The sequence below is a fragment of the Charadrius vociferus genome, unplaced genomic scaffold, assembly GCF_000708025.1.
Source record: "Charadrius vociferus isolate BGI_N301 unplaced genomic scaffold, ASM70802v2 scaffold32, whole genome shotgun sequence".
NCBI classification, from domain to species: Eukaryota; Metazoa; Chordata; class Aves; order Charadriiformes; family Charadriidae; genus Charadrius; species Charadrius vociferus.
The window spans coordinates 10,685,247-10,702,509 of NW_009647856.1; the positions used below are offsets into that span (position 1 = coordinate 10,685,247).

At 47.0% G+C, this 17,263-nt stretch overlaps 1 protein-coding gene across 1 annotated transcript in view; it reads right to left on the reverse strand.

The window, feature by feature from the left end:
- The window catches only part of PLXNA4 (plexin A4), a 443,814-nt gene that overhangs the window by 23,083 nt on the left and 403,468 nt on the right, over positions 1-17,263 (reverse strand). Inside the window, exons 22-24 of the mRNA XM_009882970.1 lie at positions 15,905-15,971; positions 13,731-13,877; positions 6,264-6,423 (exon numbers count right to left, since the gene is read on the reverse strand). Coding sequence (XP_009881272.1) covers positions 6,264-6,423; positions 13,731-13,877; positions 15,905-15,971 — 374 coding nt within the window. The remainder of the gene's footprint in view (positions 1-6,263; positions 6,424-13,730; positions 13,878-15,904; positions 15,972-17,263) is intronic.

Here is a 17,263-nt window from a genome sequence, read left to right on the forward strand (position 1 = left end):
AATCAGAGACCGAACCAACACCCTGCTCCACGGAGCACATGATCTCTACCAGCCTTCAGCAGCATGCCTAGGGACAGAAGGGCTCCAATTTCTGACCACATCCAGTTCTTCAGCCTCTACCCTGAAATGATGAATGCTTCTCTCCTTCTACAGGACTGGAGCACCCCGTCACTTCCCGGGGTACCACCTTTTGCTCAAATCTTGAAGGATGCTCCATGTGGAGGATTGGCACAGCTTTCCCTACAGAGGACTCCCAGACTTGCCTATAGGTGAGGAATGCATGAACAGGACTGGAAGGAGAGAAATGTAATATCACTAGGTGACACCAGGGAAAGCTGTGGCTTAACCACAGACAACCTGGACCGTCCAAAGCTTCTTTTTTGGTTGTCATGTCTCAGCCACATACAGTTTAGCCAGAGCCACAACAGAAAGTCTATTCATTTGAGGGAGTTAATTAAAATGAACTCTTGGATATGGAGACATCACCTGCCACCCCTGCTTATTTCTCCTAATATAAAAATGCAGGGACCGTTGCAAATTTCTTTTGGTTTCAGCAGTTTTCTTATCACATAATTAAAATGTATTGGGAAAGCCGCCCTGGCCTTTATTATTCATTTAAATTAGCAGGAAGAGGTCAGCTGCTGTGTTTATTGCTGGGTGTTACTTTAGCTGGAGATACTCAGAAAGTAAGCAAAGGTTACGTTGGCTAAGCACGGATCCTGAACTGCCCTTCATTTACTCCATCTTCTTAGATCCTCGCCTACATTATTCTTGTGAAGTCTGAGGGTAATACTCTCTGCTCATTCCCAACCGGACCAGATTCCTGGAGCTAACTGTTCCCACAAATTTCTTGGAAGAGCATAAAATGCTGAAGTTTGGGCTGGACTTTCACAAAGTGCCCCACAGAGTGCCAAAGCCACTTCTATTGTCACTGAGTGTGTCTTTTAGGCTGAGAGAGTTTGGGTTGTTCAGCCTGGAGAAGAGAAGGCTCCGGGGAGACTTTATGCAACCTATCAGTACCTAAAGGGGGCCTACAAGAAAGCTGGAGAGGGACTTTTTGCAAGGGCATGTAGTGATAGGACCAGGGGGGATGGCTTTAAACTAAAAGGGGTAGATTTAGATTAGAGATCAGGAAGAAATTTTTTACTATGAGGGCGGTGAGCCCCTGGCGCAGGTTGCCCAGAGAAGCTGTGGCTGCCCCATCCCTGGAGGCGTTCAAGGCCAGGGTGGATGGGGCTTTGGGCAACAGGGTCTAGTGGAAGGGTCCCTGCCCATGGCAGGGGGTGGGAACTCAATGATCTTTAAGGTCCCTTCCAACCTAAACCATTCTATGATTCTATGATTCTTATGTGTCTTCCTCATGGCCTCTTGGGGACAGTGTCTCTTTGACTTTTTTCCTTCAAGGCTCTGTGTGTCCCTATTGTCCTCTGCTCTCCTGACTCATCTCTGGAGAAGGACACACATTCACATAGGGTTTCGGGAGGGATGCACAAGTTCTCAGTGTTGCACTTCGCTCTGATATTAAGGGTAGGCAGTTGTGCTTTATGTGTATTCAAGGGCTGGACAGGGTCCTCAGACCAGCAGAAACTTTCCCTCTGCTCCAGGGGAGCTGAGGACATCATGGGATGTCCCCTCGAGCCCCTTGTGCTCCTGCACGGGGGATTACCAAGCCCTTTCCTGCAGAAAGGGGCCACACGAGGAAAAGGAAAGGCCAGTCTGACTCAGCACAAGACCCACTCCTGAGCAAGACAAGGGGGAAAACACTCTGCAGGGCAAATTCAGAGCATCTGGCTTCAGTCCTGCAGCCCATTTGCCCTGACCAAATACAAATCACTTCATCACACATCTGAGCAATGACAGGGAAAGGACCCCCAGTTGTGATCCCCCAACTCTTCCTAGTCTCAAAGGAGCACTGCACGGTCCGTTTCTCCACGAGTGCCAGCTGAGGTGGTCACACACCGATCTGCAAGGAAATGCCATGGCTGTGAGCAAGGGAATGGGAAGGGAGGGTGCAAAGGAGGAAAAGGTGACCCTGACATCCATATTCACAGCACTAAGTGAAAACTGTTAGCTTTGTCCTCGCTGGCAGCACCCTGTCCCCTCTCTCATCAGATCTGCGCGCTCCTCGGCGAGCCAGCACAAAGGAGAGACATACTCCAATCCAATTTGTTACACTTCCACCTTCCGGAAAGAAGGAGTGAGGGGGGGAGGGAGGTAAAAAATCCCATTATCTTTATCAAGCCTTCCAATCAGGAGCAGCGGTAAATGCAAACTCAGGAGACAGCTGCTGTGAAGCCTTTATATTTCATTCAGCAGATAGTGTATCTTTTTATTGCACGCAAGAATTACTTCTTTTTTTTTTTCTTCCTTTTTTTTCTTTTTTTTTTTTTTTTTAAGAAACAACCTTTCTGTTCTACTTGACTGGGGAAAAGGAAATTCCAGCGGCCTTTGACAAAGAGGTGTTTCTTTGAGCTGTAGCAATGCCTGGCTAGGGAATAGGTCTATGGGGAGATGGGAGATGGGGAGATGTCCTCTTGCACCTCAAATCCTACAGAAAATGCTACGCCTCCCTCGTTCCATCTCTCTGATCTGGGTCACCCTGAAGATACCCATTGATCAAGGGAGAAAAGTGCAGCAGAGAGAAGGTTTTTCAGGGGCAATTGAAGTCCCCAGGTGGATGGAAGATCTGCCAGTTCACTGTAGGTGCCTTCACCTGAGCTAGACACCATCAGTTACCCCATTCTTTACAGGCACTTCTAGGTGATGATGCACACAATCCATTTCAGTCCACTGTTCATGCCATGTACTGTGCTTCCCACCCTTTTCCTGAAGACCCCAAGTCTCCCATGAAGGTCTGCAAAACTGTGGCTGACTGTGCACAGCAATGGCACGTGGAACAAATGCATACGGCTTACCCAGGCTTGATGCATATTCCGTGATCTACCATGCTCACGAAGGATTAGTCTGAAGAGCTGGGGGGCTGTTTTTAATCCTAGGAGTATTTTTTCACTTCCCAATAATTTCCACGTGAAAGACAGATTGGCACAGGAAGTAGGAGAATAACCCCTTTGTCTGTATGCTGCAGGCATTGGTACAACCAAGTGGGTAGGAAACAAAAGTGGGCAAATGCCTAGTATGTGATGACCTCTAGGAAGAGAGGAGAAACTCTGCTCTGCTTCGGAGGTGGAGAAAGGACCAGTGTGGTCGCGGGGCGCGGTGGGAAGTTAATATCAGAACACACAGATGGAAGATGCCTGAGAAATATTTCATCCTGTATACACAAGTTGTCTGCTTATGTATATACTAGAGTTAGACCCAGTCTAAATGGCTCTTAAAGGTTGAACCCCGCATCCCAGAGCTGCACCATTGGTGAGGCAGTGAAAGCTTGCCCTGATGTGGTCCACGATGATCCTGGGACAGCATCCCTGAGTGTAAGGCAGTCAACCTCGCAGCCCCCATCACCTCAGCAGTCCATTTCAAAAAGCAACTGGAACACGAGGAAGAGTGAATGCCCCAGCATGAAGCCAAATTCCTGTTTTGTGATCTTCACACCCTAATGCTTTCCCAAAGATGGGATATTTTATTTATGGTGAGGGCTTTAAAAAAGAATAATAACAAAAATAGCCACAGCAGAAAGAAGCCTTTACTCAGAGGGCTGCAATTTGGGTTTTGGACTAAAATGTAACCTCAGGGTGTCCAAAATAAGTGCTTTCAGCTGACAACCCCCTCCATGAGTTGTCTGGGTAACTGCAAAACATTATGACATTTGCGACACGTACAAGTCACTCTGCCTGCAGCTACCCTGCATTTAACAACTCAAAATAACTCATTAGCTTGTTTGCTTTCTTCCATGTGAGCTATCTGGCCTTAGTACGGACAGAAAGCCCAGAAAATTGTAATGGTAGTAGAAAACAGTGTTGCTGTTTAGAAAACCATCGATTTCAAGGCCAGATTACAGTCATCTGCCCTGACCTACTGTTTAGCATGGACTAGCTGGGCTCATCCAACCGCCTTTGCAGTTCTGAGCTTTCAGCCTGGGGCAGGTTGATCCCGAGAGCTCTGTGCTGCTTTCTAATGACCAGCAGAGCTTTCTGCTCTCCCCTTGCTGCCTTCCCTATCACCGAAGGATGCCAGGCGCCAACAAACATCTTTTCCTGCAGAGAGGTTGGGCTGGAGCTGTGGCTGGACGTGCATATCCTCTTGTTCCTGCTTCACCCATGCCAGCCCTGCTCCTCCCACCTTGTTAGCCGCTGCGCTAAAGGAGCCTGCAACTATATTGCTGCTGGCAAGACTCTTCTACTAGATGAGGGGCTTTTTGTGTTTTGTTTTGAGGTTTTTTTCCCCCCCAGCTGCACCACCAATGCTATTGGCCAAACAGCTGCTCATTAAGCAGCCTCCTGTCAATATGGACAAGTCTGTCCTCTGAGGGGGTGCACATGCTCCTAAATACTTTCTGGAACTTGCTGGTCCTCAGCACCACTCAGCAGGTCAATATTTCTTAAAAAGCAACAGTCCTGGCTGAAAAATTGTCAAGTTCCAGCTGGGACCCCGCACACACACACATGTCTGTATCTGTCAGTTGTTAAAGCTACGGGTAAAATCTGTGGAATCCAATTTATCCCTGGTATTTGCAAGATGCAGGTAAAATCCATGCCTCCCAGTATGGTTGCATCATTCATCCCCACAGCAGAACAAACACTTTTCCACTCTCACCCAGTCTGAGATCGGAACATAACAGACTCTGTGGCCACCACCCAGCACCAGACAGGTCAAGAGATGTGGCTGTAAACCCCACTCCTCCGGTCTCCGGTGCTCTGGCTCCCTTCCCTGCCTGCCCTCACACTCACCGGAGTGCTCACCACTCCCCTCCTGATTCACAGCAGCTCCAAAATCATCTTGGGTCCTTTCTTGATGATGTATAAGACCTATTCTTTATTGCTGCTGGTTTTGGCAGCTTGTTTCGTTATTCTAACAGCCTTTCATGAGCAGGAATCTTGCTGCAATTTCTGTCAGGAATCCCCTCCTCCCCTACACGTACGCACACACATATAGACACTTAACTTTACTCCCTGACCTCTCATTCCTGCCTCCATTATTGCCATGAATTGTTTCTTGGCGTCGGTCCATTCCTCCTCCTTTTGGTTCCTCTTCTACTTTCCTAGATTTTATAGACTCCATCATTTTCCACTCAAGTCTCTTTCACTGAAGGTCACTGAGGGCAAATTCTGGCAGATACAGCCACAATACAGTCCCCAGCTCCCTGCCAGACACCTCAGCAATGCCCTGAGCTGAATTTTCTATATCCTTTCGGAGTAGCCTCCAAGTGTAGTATCATGTCTGCCTCTGGACCCCAACTTCTGACATCTCACTCCTCCAAGCATCCTTGCTCCAGATTTTGGGCAGAAATAGATTTTGGCTTCAGAGGCACCCCTGCACTGGGCTGTACAGCTCTCTGTACACCCCATAGATCAAAGGCACAACTGCACAGAAATGCAAGCGAAGCTGGTGCAGCTCTTTCCACCCTCCAAGCAGAACAATGCACGAAGGAGCAAACCACTGAGAAAAAAAAAAAACAAACCAGAGAATAAATTAACAGAAAAACTAATCTTTCCTGAAGACCTGCAAGTCCTCTGCAGAAAGGAAACCTCAGAGCAGCAGCTCCCAACCTTGCTGGTGGTGGTGGGGTGCTGGCAGGAGGGGGAAGCAGCCAGGGGTGAGATGGATGCAGCCCACTGAACAGAGGACACTTCATCCCCTTTCCTGTGCCCGCACAATGAGTAATTAATACTGCTTGGGCTGTGACTATCTCAGCAAGAAAATATATATAATCCAAACCCTCACTATTCAGAGAAGAGCTAGGAATAAATCTCTGCAGCCTGAACAGTGCTGACAGCATCACCCTGGGCATTTGGTACTCTTTTTCCAGGAGTCTTTGGCAGGACAGCAAGAACAACTTCAGTCATGCCTTTTCCATACCCTTGTCCAAGCTGAATTCTGTGGGCAGAAATGCAGGGTGGCTACTGGTCATTTTAAGTCCTCAAGGCCAAAGATTTCATAAACCAGGAGCATATGCATCAATTTAATCACTCTCTTCTGCCCTCAACATTGCTGCTGCTCTGCCTTGTCCAAGCACGAAGGGTACACCCAGTCTGGAGACATGGCACTTGCCCCAACAAACAGTGTCTAGGTCAGCTATGGCTGTCTCCCACCTCCCCTCTCCCCCCTGCCCGGGGACAATCAAGGCCCGTTGTGCACTCACATACCCAGGTCCATATCAGCAGCTTTGGGCCGGTGGGAGCAGGGCACATTCTTGAAGATGGCATCAAGGATCTTCTCCTTGACCTGCGTGATGGTGTCACAATTCAGGATCTTCACCGGGATCTCAGGACTGTTCACGTTGTCGGGGTTCACGCAGCTCAGGACCTGAGAGAGGTGCAATGAGACCCACTTTACGTTTCACAGCAGCACAGGCACCCTGTGGCCACCCTTATGCAGCCACATTCTTGTAGGTCCCCGCATCCTACAAGCCAGGGGGATCTAGGGTGCAGTAACATGGAAAATGTGTACCAAGAGCATTCATTTCTTTCAGAGGGCACAGAGCTCTGGTTTCACACAGGGGGATTGCATCCATCCATGCCTGGGTTGCTCTCAACCCTTTACTGCACCCAGCGAATTAAAGGAAACTCAGGATTTGGCTCTCAGCTAAGACCTGTGGGCTCCCGATATTACAACCAGTGACTTAGGGCTGAGTGAACGTTTTTCTGAACTTGTGTCTCACACCACTTGTGCCTGTGAGGTGAAACTATTATATCTGTGGAACAGCCTGTGGAAATAGGCCCTTATATTTGAGCCTCATCTCCTTGGTATCTTTGCTATATTGATAACAGAAAACCCATGAGTACCAGCTCAGGTTCTGATGCTTTCAATAAAAATGGTATTCACCAAATGGTACCAGATAATCGTCATTGACACACTCTTTTTCATAGAAACCATTGAAAATGCAATTAGGCCTGACCCTGGTTGGAGCTGATCTGATACCCAAAGGGTTCTCCAGAGCTTTCCTTGGCCTCGGATCTGTTCCCTGCTCCCTAGGGAGCTTGCAAGGTGACCTAATTCACTAGTGGCTTCCTTGCATTGCCACCTGACTCCGACAATTCAGGTAAAAGTGGTCTTCTATCTTTCAGACTTAAGTTTGTCCATCTTCTGCACAGCACAGGACTGACCAAGACCCTTCTCAGAAGAACGTTATTAATTTTAAATGCAGGGCTTCTTAAAAAAAAGAAACACAAAACAACAACAAAATCTTTTTCTTTCACGTATAGAACAAGACAATTGACCCAACTAGAGACGCCTCTCATTTCTCAGAAGGAGAATGTAATTTTCTCCAAAGACTCTGTCCAAGAGTAAATGCAAAGCATATGGGGTGGTGGGGGAGGGAGGGGTGCCTTAAGCACAGACACACAGTTTTTAACTGCAATCTGCCCACTAACTGTTGGACACATCTATGTTGAGAATTCTTCTTTCTCCTGGTTACAGGAGTGTGAAGTCTATAAACTTTTATAAACTTAGCACACCTTGCACTTGGCAGGAGTGTTCAGTAATGCTCCTGGCTATATACGGTCATTAAATGTTTCTGTGCCACTTTTATAAGTGCAGACATGTTAGTTTTGGTGCCTTAGACAAATTCTAGCTTGACTGTAAATTCCCTTCTGTATTACACAATAGGTACTGGACTCTCCATCACTTTCCATCTCAACCTACTAAGATGCAGTGGGATCTCAAAGTGGCTTGAAACTGGGTGAAATCATATCTGTATAATTATATATTGGCTCACCAGACTCCTTTTGGTGCTGTTATGCTCAACTAAGAGGGACTTGTGAAGATATTGCTTACAAAGAGCTCTGTGATCTTTCTGGATGAAAGGGGAGATGTAAATACAAGATATTGATTAGATCATAATGCCATTATTTATATGTCACTTCCAGGAGTATTGAAGAAGCATCAATTCAGATAATAATAACAACGGCACAGATTTACAGTTCTGTGGCATCTTTCATCTCAAAGGATCACAGAACTACACATAAAAAGCACTGTTGAAATGCATCCAGTGTGGTGGTTATTAGTTGCCCCCCTCCCATTACACATCTGTAGGGAAATGAAGCAGTGATGGCAGGCTAGGACAGCTCTTTTGAGAGTGTTACGGGGGTCACACATGGTTCTGGAGACCAAGTTACTCTGCAGATCTCTCTCCCTCAATCCGAGCTCAGCTAAGGTGGACTGAGCTGATGCCAGTCAGGGCAAGATCTGTGGTGATTCAGCTGTGATGCCAACACCAGGGGTTCAGTTCAATTCCCCACATGGAAGCACTCAATGCTATTTAAAATAATTTGGGCTACCCTCCTAGGCATCTAGCTGCTGGTCCAAAAGGGCCAATATCTCCTGCAGTCACTGACCAGTGCCCACCATGCCAGTGCCCACCATGCCAGTAGCCATCATGCCATGCAGACCACCATCTAGATGGAAGCTGACAATGGTGACTTGCTCTTATGACTTGGTTGTCCTTGAATTTCACAGCATGCCAACTTCGGAAGGTGGCAGAAAACCTCTGCTTGGGTGAGCCATGCTCATTCATGCTCTGACTGCAGTAGTCTTCGCTTTCCTCTTTTGCAGCTCAGTTGGAAGAAGAAGGAGCAGGGAAGGCAGTATCTCAAAGGGCTCCGTGGGGAGAGGTTTGCTCTTGGCGGTCTCAATCACAGAGGGGGCAGTTGGTAGTAGCCGCTGACTCCTGGACACCAGTGTATTCATTTCAATGACAGTCAAGAGGCTTCTTTCAACATTTTAGGTAATTCAATTATTGTTTATAGAAATCAAGAGCATGGTAGCTTTGACATATATGCCCTAGGCTTCACATGAATTCTCAGTTGGTGTTTTTCAACTGTTCTCTTGTGGACCACTAAACTTTTGTCAGGACAAAGACTTCAGGAATTTTGCAGGGTGCACCTGTGTTGCACACACTAAATGTCTGTTCTTTGGAGATTGTCATGGGCCCTATAGAAGTCATCTTTATGCCACAGCTTGAAAATCTCTGCACCCCTTCCAACAGAATGAAGCTCCTAATCATAATGAAGTGTTTGCAATGGAGCGAGAGATTCCTATCACTTCCATAGGAATCTTCCCAAGGGTTTCCTTTGTTCTCTCCCCAGTTTTCTGTAGATTGTCCCTGGTAGAAGATGACCAGCAGAAAATTTCTAAGTATTGGCTTCATCCATTTAGTAGAGTTCAGATGTTCCAGTCTCCCTGGAAGAGTGAGGTTTGCCCTGTGCTTCACCCAGGGCTGTCCTCATGACAACCCATGTAAGTTAGAGAACTAATCCCATTGCTCCTGCAGTGCTGCCCACCTATGTCAAACACAACCTTTGATGTCAACTGGTGGGCAAGAGACCCCTGAGATGACCCATGTTGTATTCCTGCATGATCAGTCACTCTAAGGCAAGCTTTGGAATGCAGTTCTCCTGAATACAGTCAGTGTTACTGCTCCATCACCCACCCCACCTGCCCCTGATCCTTGTGGGACAGACTTAGCAAGGTGGATGAATAGGAGAGGAGGCTTCGGTGGCACTTGAGGAGATGCTGAATGTTTTTCCACTGAGAGTACACCAGCACTTGGCATTGCTGTTTTGTCATGCGCTGAGGTCTGTGTCAGCATAGCATAAGGATGGCACCAGTTGTGGGGTCAACATGTAAAGGTATGGGACTGGGAGTCAGCGCAGTAGTAATCTCCGAGCCTGGTCTCCCACTGACTCTGTGTGACCTTGGGGCATGGCTTGTCACTGGATTTGTGTTTATTGACCTTTTCCTACATCCTTGGGTTTTTTTCATCTGCCAACCCTTCCAGCCGAGAGCTGTCTCTAAGTGCGTACATACATGCAATGCTTAGCAGAGCTAAGCCCTGATCTCCACTACAAATTACTGGTATTTAAACAACAAAGGCACAGCTTGGGATTACTCATATTACTCTCTGCAGTGTTTGAGTGGTCTGTCCTGAGACCGGGACATTGCTATGTTTTCTGTCCTGGGGGCAGACACCTTTCTCTCCATTCTAGAAGGTCCCAGGTAGCCAGCCCACAGCAAGGCTCGGCAGTGAGCAAGGAGGAGAAAGATCCCCAAAGAGGCCAAGCATGGGAGATCTTGGTGGTGGCTTCCTCCTTGCCACCAAAATTCCCTGAAAACCCTTAACCAAAGGCAGCTCAAAGCATCTTTATCCATCTGGAATATGTTGTCAGGAGAGATGATCCAATTAGGTTCTCAGCACTGGAGCTGCCGAGGCATGCAGGGACCACGCAGAGCATGCCACTGCTCAAGATGTACTGGGCAGCTCCCTCCTACACCACCCCCCACCCCCCCACCCCCCAGCACCAATTAGCCAATAATCTTGACAGCTTCCGACACATATCGTGGTTTTTGCTCCCCTGCATTATTTGTGTCAATTGAAATGAAGCTGACACAGGAGATGGATGGTCTTTCATCTCCCAGTGACAGCAGAGCAGTGGCAGTAGGGAGCAAGGTTTTGCATCTGGATTCTGGATTGGTGAAAGGCTAAAAAATCATGGATTCTGGCAAAGGCAGATGGAAGTCAGCAGGGATGAGGTCTTCCTGTCTCTCATAGAGGGAATAATCTAGCTGGGTTTTTAATAACACTGCAGACCAGAGATGATGAGCACCGACTGTTAGCGAAGACATTAACACAAGAGGGTATTTCTCTGAGGTGTACAGCTTGGGAGAAGACCTACTGTTTAGTTGCAACACATTTATTCTAGCAAATCATATCTGTGACTAGCTTAGTTTCTGCTGTACTGAAAAATCTCTTGTAAGTACAGAGATTGTTATAGACTGCAAACACCCTAGGACACTGAGGCCGCTTCCTTGGAGAACTGTAGGACAGAGAGTAAATTGGAGCTATCTGGTTTGGAAAGAAATCAGACCAAACCAGTCTAAATTTAGTGAATGAGGTGTGTATTGTAAAATCAGTAATTCCAGATGTCTGAAAGTGCTCTTTCTTCTTTTTTCTCGCTGGATAAGTCAATTTCGTTGGATCTGCTTTTCACTCAAACCATATTCGAAACCATGACTTAAGATATTTGGTAATGATTAATGAAAGTTAAAGAATAAATGCTTCCAAAAGAAGCCAGGGCCTTGTCTTCCTGGAATAATGACAATAAACAGCCTGTTTCAATGTGCCACGCTGCTGGAATTGTGATTTAACTCAGTCAAGCAGTCATCTAGCACTCATGAAACGTGAACAACCCAATGAATTTTAGCCACACACACTGCAAACTCAGAGTGGTGACCGGGTGCATTTGGTAGAGGGCAGGAGACATTGAGGGAATTCCTACATTACAAATACTGAATCAGTTCTTGCTTTATTTCATTACTATATATTTTTAATAAAAGATGACAGGCTGCTTAAGGAAGGGCAAAATAAAACAGAAATAAAGAGAAAGAGAAAAAGAAAGGAAAAACAATCCTATTCATATTCTGCTCCTTCTTAATCTCCTTCACCGAAGCTGATCTCTGTAAATCTGTTGAGATTCCTATCGGGATATATTTGTCTGCTCTTGAGATGTAAGAGGGAGAGCTGATTAACATCAAACAACACAAAGGGAATGGAGGAGAGCTTTGTTCAGGCTGATGTATAATTACTACCCTTTGCTGTCTGCTTTATATCAAGCCTAAAAGGATCGGAGGGATTTCCTTTGGTGAAAGTGATCACTCTGTGTCTGCATTTTTCTTCATTTTGCTCACTCCTTCCATGTGAGATCAGGCTTCCAAATTGCTAGACAACCACATGTAATAGAAAAGAAGCACTACGCTGCCGGTTTCATAGGAAAGTCACGTTTTTAATATGCAAAATAAAATTGTGGTCTTATTTAAGAATAAAGCCTACCCCCTCATCAGACTTGGATTCAATCAAAGCTCAGCTCTAGACTGTAATTACTGAAGAAAAGCAGGCATTTCTAGCGTCAGCCCACCTGAGCTAAGATCTAAGACAAGTCAAGGAATTAACATTGACTGGACACAGCTCTCAAAGCTAGCGAAAGTTAAGTGAGATGAATGTCACTCAACTGAAGGTGCAAATAAAATAATCCAACAGGCTCAGAGCATCTTCTGACCACCCTAAAATTTGGCATTGGGGTTTTCTGGAAACAAAGACATGGGAAATAAAGAAATTACAAGGATCATTGAAGACTTGGAAGGTGTTCTTCATCCCACAGAGACTTAGAAGTGCAGTGGATTTAGTGTATCCAGGAAAAAGTGAAGGGCCACAAACACACAAAGAAGAGATACCTAATGCTTTTTAATTGATGCTCTTTAATCGATGCTCTTTAATCAAGTGGGAAAAGGGTGTAATCTCAGAGTAGGTGCTAAAGCTGGACATATGCAATACATATCTTTCACCATGCAGACAATTACATTTTGAAGCAAGTGACTCAGTGACAGGGATTAATTTTGTTTCCCTTGAAATCTTTAAATCAAGTTCATTTTTCTTTGACTTGTGCTTGCTCAAGAGGAATGGCTGCATTAGCTCTAGAGAAGACCTAATAGGTCCCTCCACTGCATATCTCTAACATATTCTTTGATACTGAAGTCTTCATCGGAGAAACAGATTTTTATTTTTTTTTTATTTCTGGTGAGGACTATTCTAGAGAAGATCCTTGCACTACAGCCTCATAAAAAGCATTTTTGCTGTCACTTGGACAAGGCCACGGGTTTTGTACTGACACAACACCACAAGGTCTCAGGACAGCTCTGGGTTTGCCATGCCCTGAGCTGGCTGTCCTTCTGATCACATGTCCCATGACCAAGGGCTCATGCCCGACCTGCCTGAGGTCAGCGCTGGGGACACCTCGCATGGCCAAGGGCTGCCGCCCTGGGCAGGCACTGCCCAGCAAACACCAGCCCTTTGTGTGCCTGGGCTGGGCGCTGGGCAGCTCTGCCACTGGCTCTGGGCACCAGGGAGAAGGGAGCAGGCAGTGAGGAGAGGGGGGATGAAGATACCCCCAGATGTTCCCAAGAGTTAGGATGAAGAAACCCCACCGTGGACATCACAGTCCTGCCAGGGAAGAGCTCAGGATGGTGACAACTTGCAGTGATAACCCCACCTTTCTGTTTAGGAAGACTCTTACCTTTGACTTATAACTTAGAGGGATGTTGAAAGGTGGGCATCACTTCAGGGAAAAGGGGTAGATACTAGGAAGTATTTTGTATTTTGTCTAACAGAACAAAGTGAATTGCCCTATCTATCATCTTCACATTCACAGGCATATTCATGACACAAGTTTCGTGCTTATCTTCCCATGATCCTGGACTTCACCTAACCTGATCAATTGTGAAGGACTGGCACCTTCAGTCTACCCTGCAATGAGTGCAGATGCTTTCAGAGAACAGGCAATGCCTTTGGGGAGCTGGAGATGTTCTGGGCATGGGGCACAGGGAATTAACTTGGAAGCAGTCATCTTTGCAAACATGCTTTGCAAGCAGACGCTTCAACTACAAACCTTGCTGTGTTTGGGGATGCAACTAGTCAGTCTTTGGCAGGGTTACCTTGCTGGTTTGCAAGAATAAATTGTCCCAGCGGGTCAGCATGCCCATCACTGGCCTCTTTTCTCTAAATCCCTTTTTGCTAGAAGAGGTTGGACAAGCCCATAGGAATGTGTGCTCAGAACACTCACCAGTGTCTTGTAATCAATCTGCTGTCGGATAAGCTTGTCCTCACTCAGTGAGTACCGGGCTTCCCCAGTGATCGAGTCAATGGGACCCTTTTCCATTTGCTGCTTGATGGCACAGAATAGGGAGAACAGAGGTTCGCCAGCACACTCCTGCAGGGGTGAGAGACAACCGTGAGTTGAAACATGAGGAGCAGAGGTGAGAACTCAGCCTACATAACATCGCAATGACTGCCATGGCTTGCCATCTCCAACTGCTTGAGACAGATGCATCAGTAGGAATCAGTAGGCAAGCAGGTGATGGGATGGGTCCCAGAGGACCTGGAGACAAGTCTGAAAGGAAGATGGACTGCTAGTTCCCCCTCCCAGGTGTCTCTCAGAGTCCACAGTCTCCCTGGACACTCTCATGCTTGAGGTAAATAGGGATGCTCAGGCAGGAGCAGCCCATGACCAAGGGGAGATGTGCCCCTGGATCTGTACAGTTGCATCGGTGATGTCAGATGTGTGGGGCCCAGCACAGGACAGCAACGAGCAACCCACAGGCCAGGCCAGCAAAGCACACGTCTCCCTAATTTATCCTTCCCATCATTCACCCTCCCTGTCCTCCTTTCCCCCCACTTTTCCTAGCCTTTCCTCCATTGCTGCCCTCCCTCTGCACATTTGCTTCCATGACCCCCTCCTTGTGCTTTCCTCTATTGCCTCCCTTCCCCTTCATCTCTCCATCCTTCCTCCCCTCCTCCCCACCTTGCCCTCTCCTCTTGCAGCGTGTCCCAACTCAATGAGCGAGGTCATTTTCCTCTGGTGTAAATCCCAGCAAAAACGAGTTAATAATCTGAAGCAAAGTGGCCCCTTTCTCAGCGCCTACACCTGTCTCCCACTTAATTAGCTTATCTGCCAGCAGCATATTGCTTCTGTGTGCCTGTCTCTTGCCCTTATCAGGCCTCTGTTCAGGCTAAAGCAAGAAGACAAGTAGAGAGTGGGGGGAAAAAAGCCTATTATAAAAGCAGCGCTTTAGAGAGTCACCTCCTTATATCCTTTCCTTTCAGCTGAAAGCAGGAATCTGATACTGAAGTCGCTGAAATTACCTTCCAGGGACCTTCAAAACTTTCCCATGCGTTCATCCTTGAACTGGTTGTGCCTGGGGAGGGCTCAGGGGAATAGGATTGATTTGTAAAGCCTTGACTTTCCAGGCAGAGGGTGGCTATTCTGTCCAAAAGGGGGTGTAAGGTGTAAGGATATCTAGCGACTGCATTAGGAATGGGGGAGAAGTGCAGAGTCCAGCTCCTTCCAAAAAAGCTGGCTCTGAGTTTGGTGCCTTGGCAATTAGCATGCTTGAGGCTCAGTGTGGGTCCCCAGGAGGAAATTTCCATCACCCAGCAGTCAGTGGCAGGTCTCAAAGGCTGAAAGCCTCTTTTTTTCACTACACACCACCCCAAGGAGACCCTCCAGGAGGAACGAGAGGGCACAGGGGGTGTCTCAAGTCTTTTCACTCTTTGGCTGATGAGTCTCCTGCAAAGCCAATGCTATCTCCCACTAGGATACAAAGCAGCAACGGCCTCAGCCCGTGCTGGGTTCTGGATGCAGCAGTCAGGTTTACACGGTGTATTGCGTCCAGTCCTCTGTACTCTGAGGGTGCGTGGCCATGCCCAGGGCAGGCTTGAGGCAGACTTATGCCAAGAAGAGCTTGGGCTTGACCCTAAATTAAAGTAAGCAGGGATCTGGTTATGGTGTGGGTAAAGCATGTTAAATACGGTGGAGGCACTGGGTATGATGGAGGAACTGGGCTTCAGTACTGCCTCTGAACTAGAGAGGTAGGAGAAGTCCAGCCACTATGTGCTGAAAATACGGGTCATCGTGTGATGGACAACTGAGTCTGCTCGTAAAAGGAGAGCATTTTCAATATGGGTCTCCACCAGGCTCTGAAATCCTTCATGTTTCAGCACTGACCCTTAGATCCCACCTCTGTATAGGAGTGAGACCCACAAGCTTGCTCTCTAACAAAAGTATCCCTCTTTGTTCTCCTTGGATCAGAAAACAGACCCTCTCCCATTAGGCAGTGACCTCCCTCAGGAGAAAAAAATCATTTCCCTTTATATCTGGGAATTTTTTGCCCCGACTAAACTTCACCAAGACGAAATGTATTTAAGCAGCTCTTCATCCAAGGATGCTGCTCCTCTTACCTTGAGGAACTTGTACAGAAGGAAGGTGAACCAGTTGGTGAGCATTTTCTCAGCCACAGACTCTGTCCTAAAATCAGCCAGGGAGAAAAAGCAAGTTGTAAACGGGTTAGTCATACTGGTCGTATCAAAAGGCTAGTCAAAAAACTGTGTTTGTCCATCCTACTGCTCAGATCTCTGAACCCCATGGAAAGTCTGGCCTGACACCATCAGGATTAAGCACATCCTAGGTTCTCTGTTTTAGCTTTGGATTTAGAAAACCTTCAGGCAGATCCTTACTGCCCTGTTGATTCTCCTGTGACTAGGGAAGTCCCGGTATGTCTGTTTCTCAGTTTCTCCATCAATGAAAGGGAGATAATAACGTTAAGGGAACCTTCTCAGAGAAGTTCAGAGAGGATAAATCCATCGAATAGAAGGAGCTCAGAGTTAGGCCATATGACAAGTAGGTTATATAAATACTTAAGTCAGACAGATCTAAATCACCAGAGAATAGTTATCTGGCACTGATTATCTCCCTGGCATTTGGGAGTAATTATACTCCTCAACGTGTCAATGTGGCGCATTCACAGAGCTCATCCTTTTGCCCTTGAACAGTCTGTCCTCAACCAAACAAAAATCCATTTTGAGCCTTAAGGGTGAACTTTTCCTACAGAAGTACCATCTAATACCTGTAAATGTGGTGTGGACACCAGGAGCACAGGATAAACCTGTGTTGACTCCAGTACATGCACTGGTGTTGCTCAAGAAGAAAGCAAGAGTCCCTGCCTGGAGGTTTTTCTTGTCCCAGCTATCACCAAAGCCACCCAGGGGTTCTCGCTTAGGGCTGCAGCTTGCTTTTTAGGTTCCCTAATCCTCCAGCTTGATCTTGCTTTCTGTGGGGCGTGGGACTTGCAAGTGGAAGTGTTTGCATGGCTGGAGCTGCGTGCTTGGAACCAGCCAGCGACCTTGCCTGAAAGCAGTGGCCTGTTACACCGACAAAGAACAAGTGACAGTCCCTTCCCTAGCTAAATGCAGTTGATCTTTAGTCTGGTTTCCATGGGGATTTCTCTGTTCCTGTGGGCAAATCTCACTTAGATGGTGGGAATGGTGGAAGGAGGAACAATAATAGGGGTGTTTTCTGTTGCTGCTTTTTTCTTGCTTGCAACCAGAGTAAGAGGTGATGTGGTCCCTGTTTGCTACCAGATTAATGCTGTGTTTCCTTTGTGATCATTGCTGTGTCTGCCTAGAGACTGCTTCTGTCCAAACCAGCCTGTTCGCCCTGTATTCCCCTTGGTCAGCGTCACCTAGCTACTGTCCTCCATTGGTCATGGTATGATATTCAGTTCCAGCAATCCCCATGCTCATCATGGTCTAAGCTCCTTG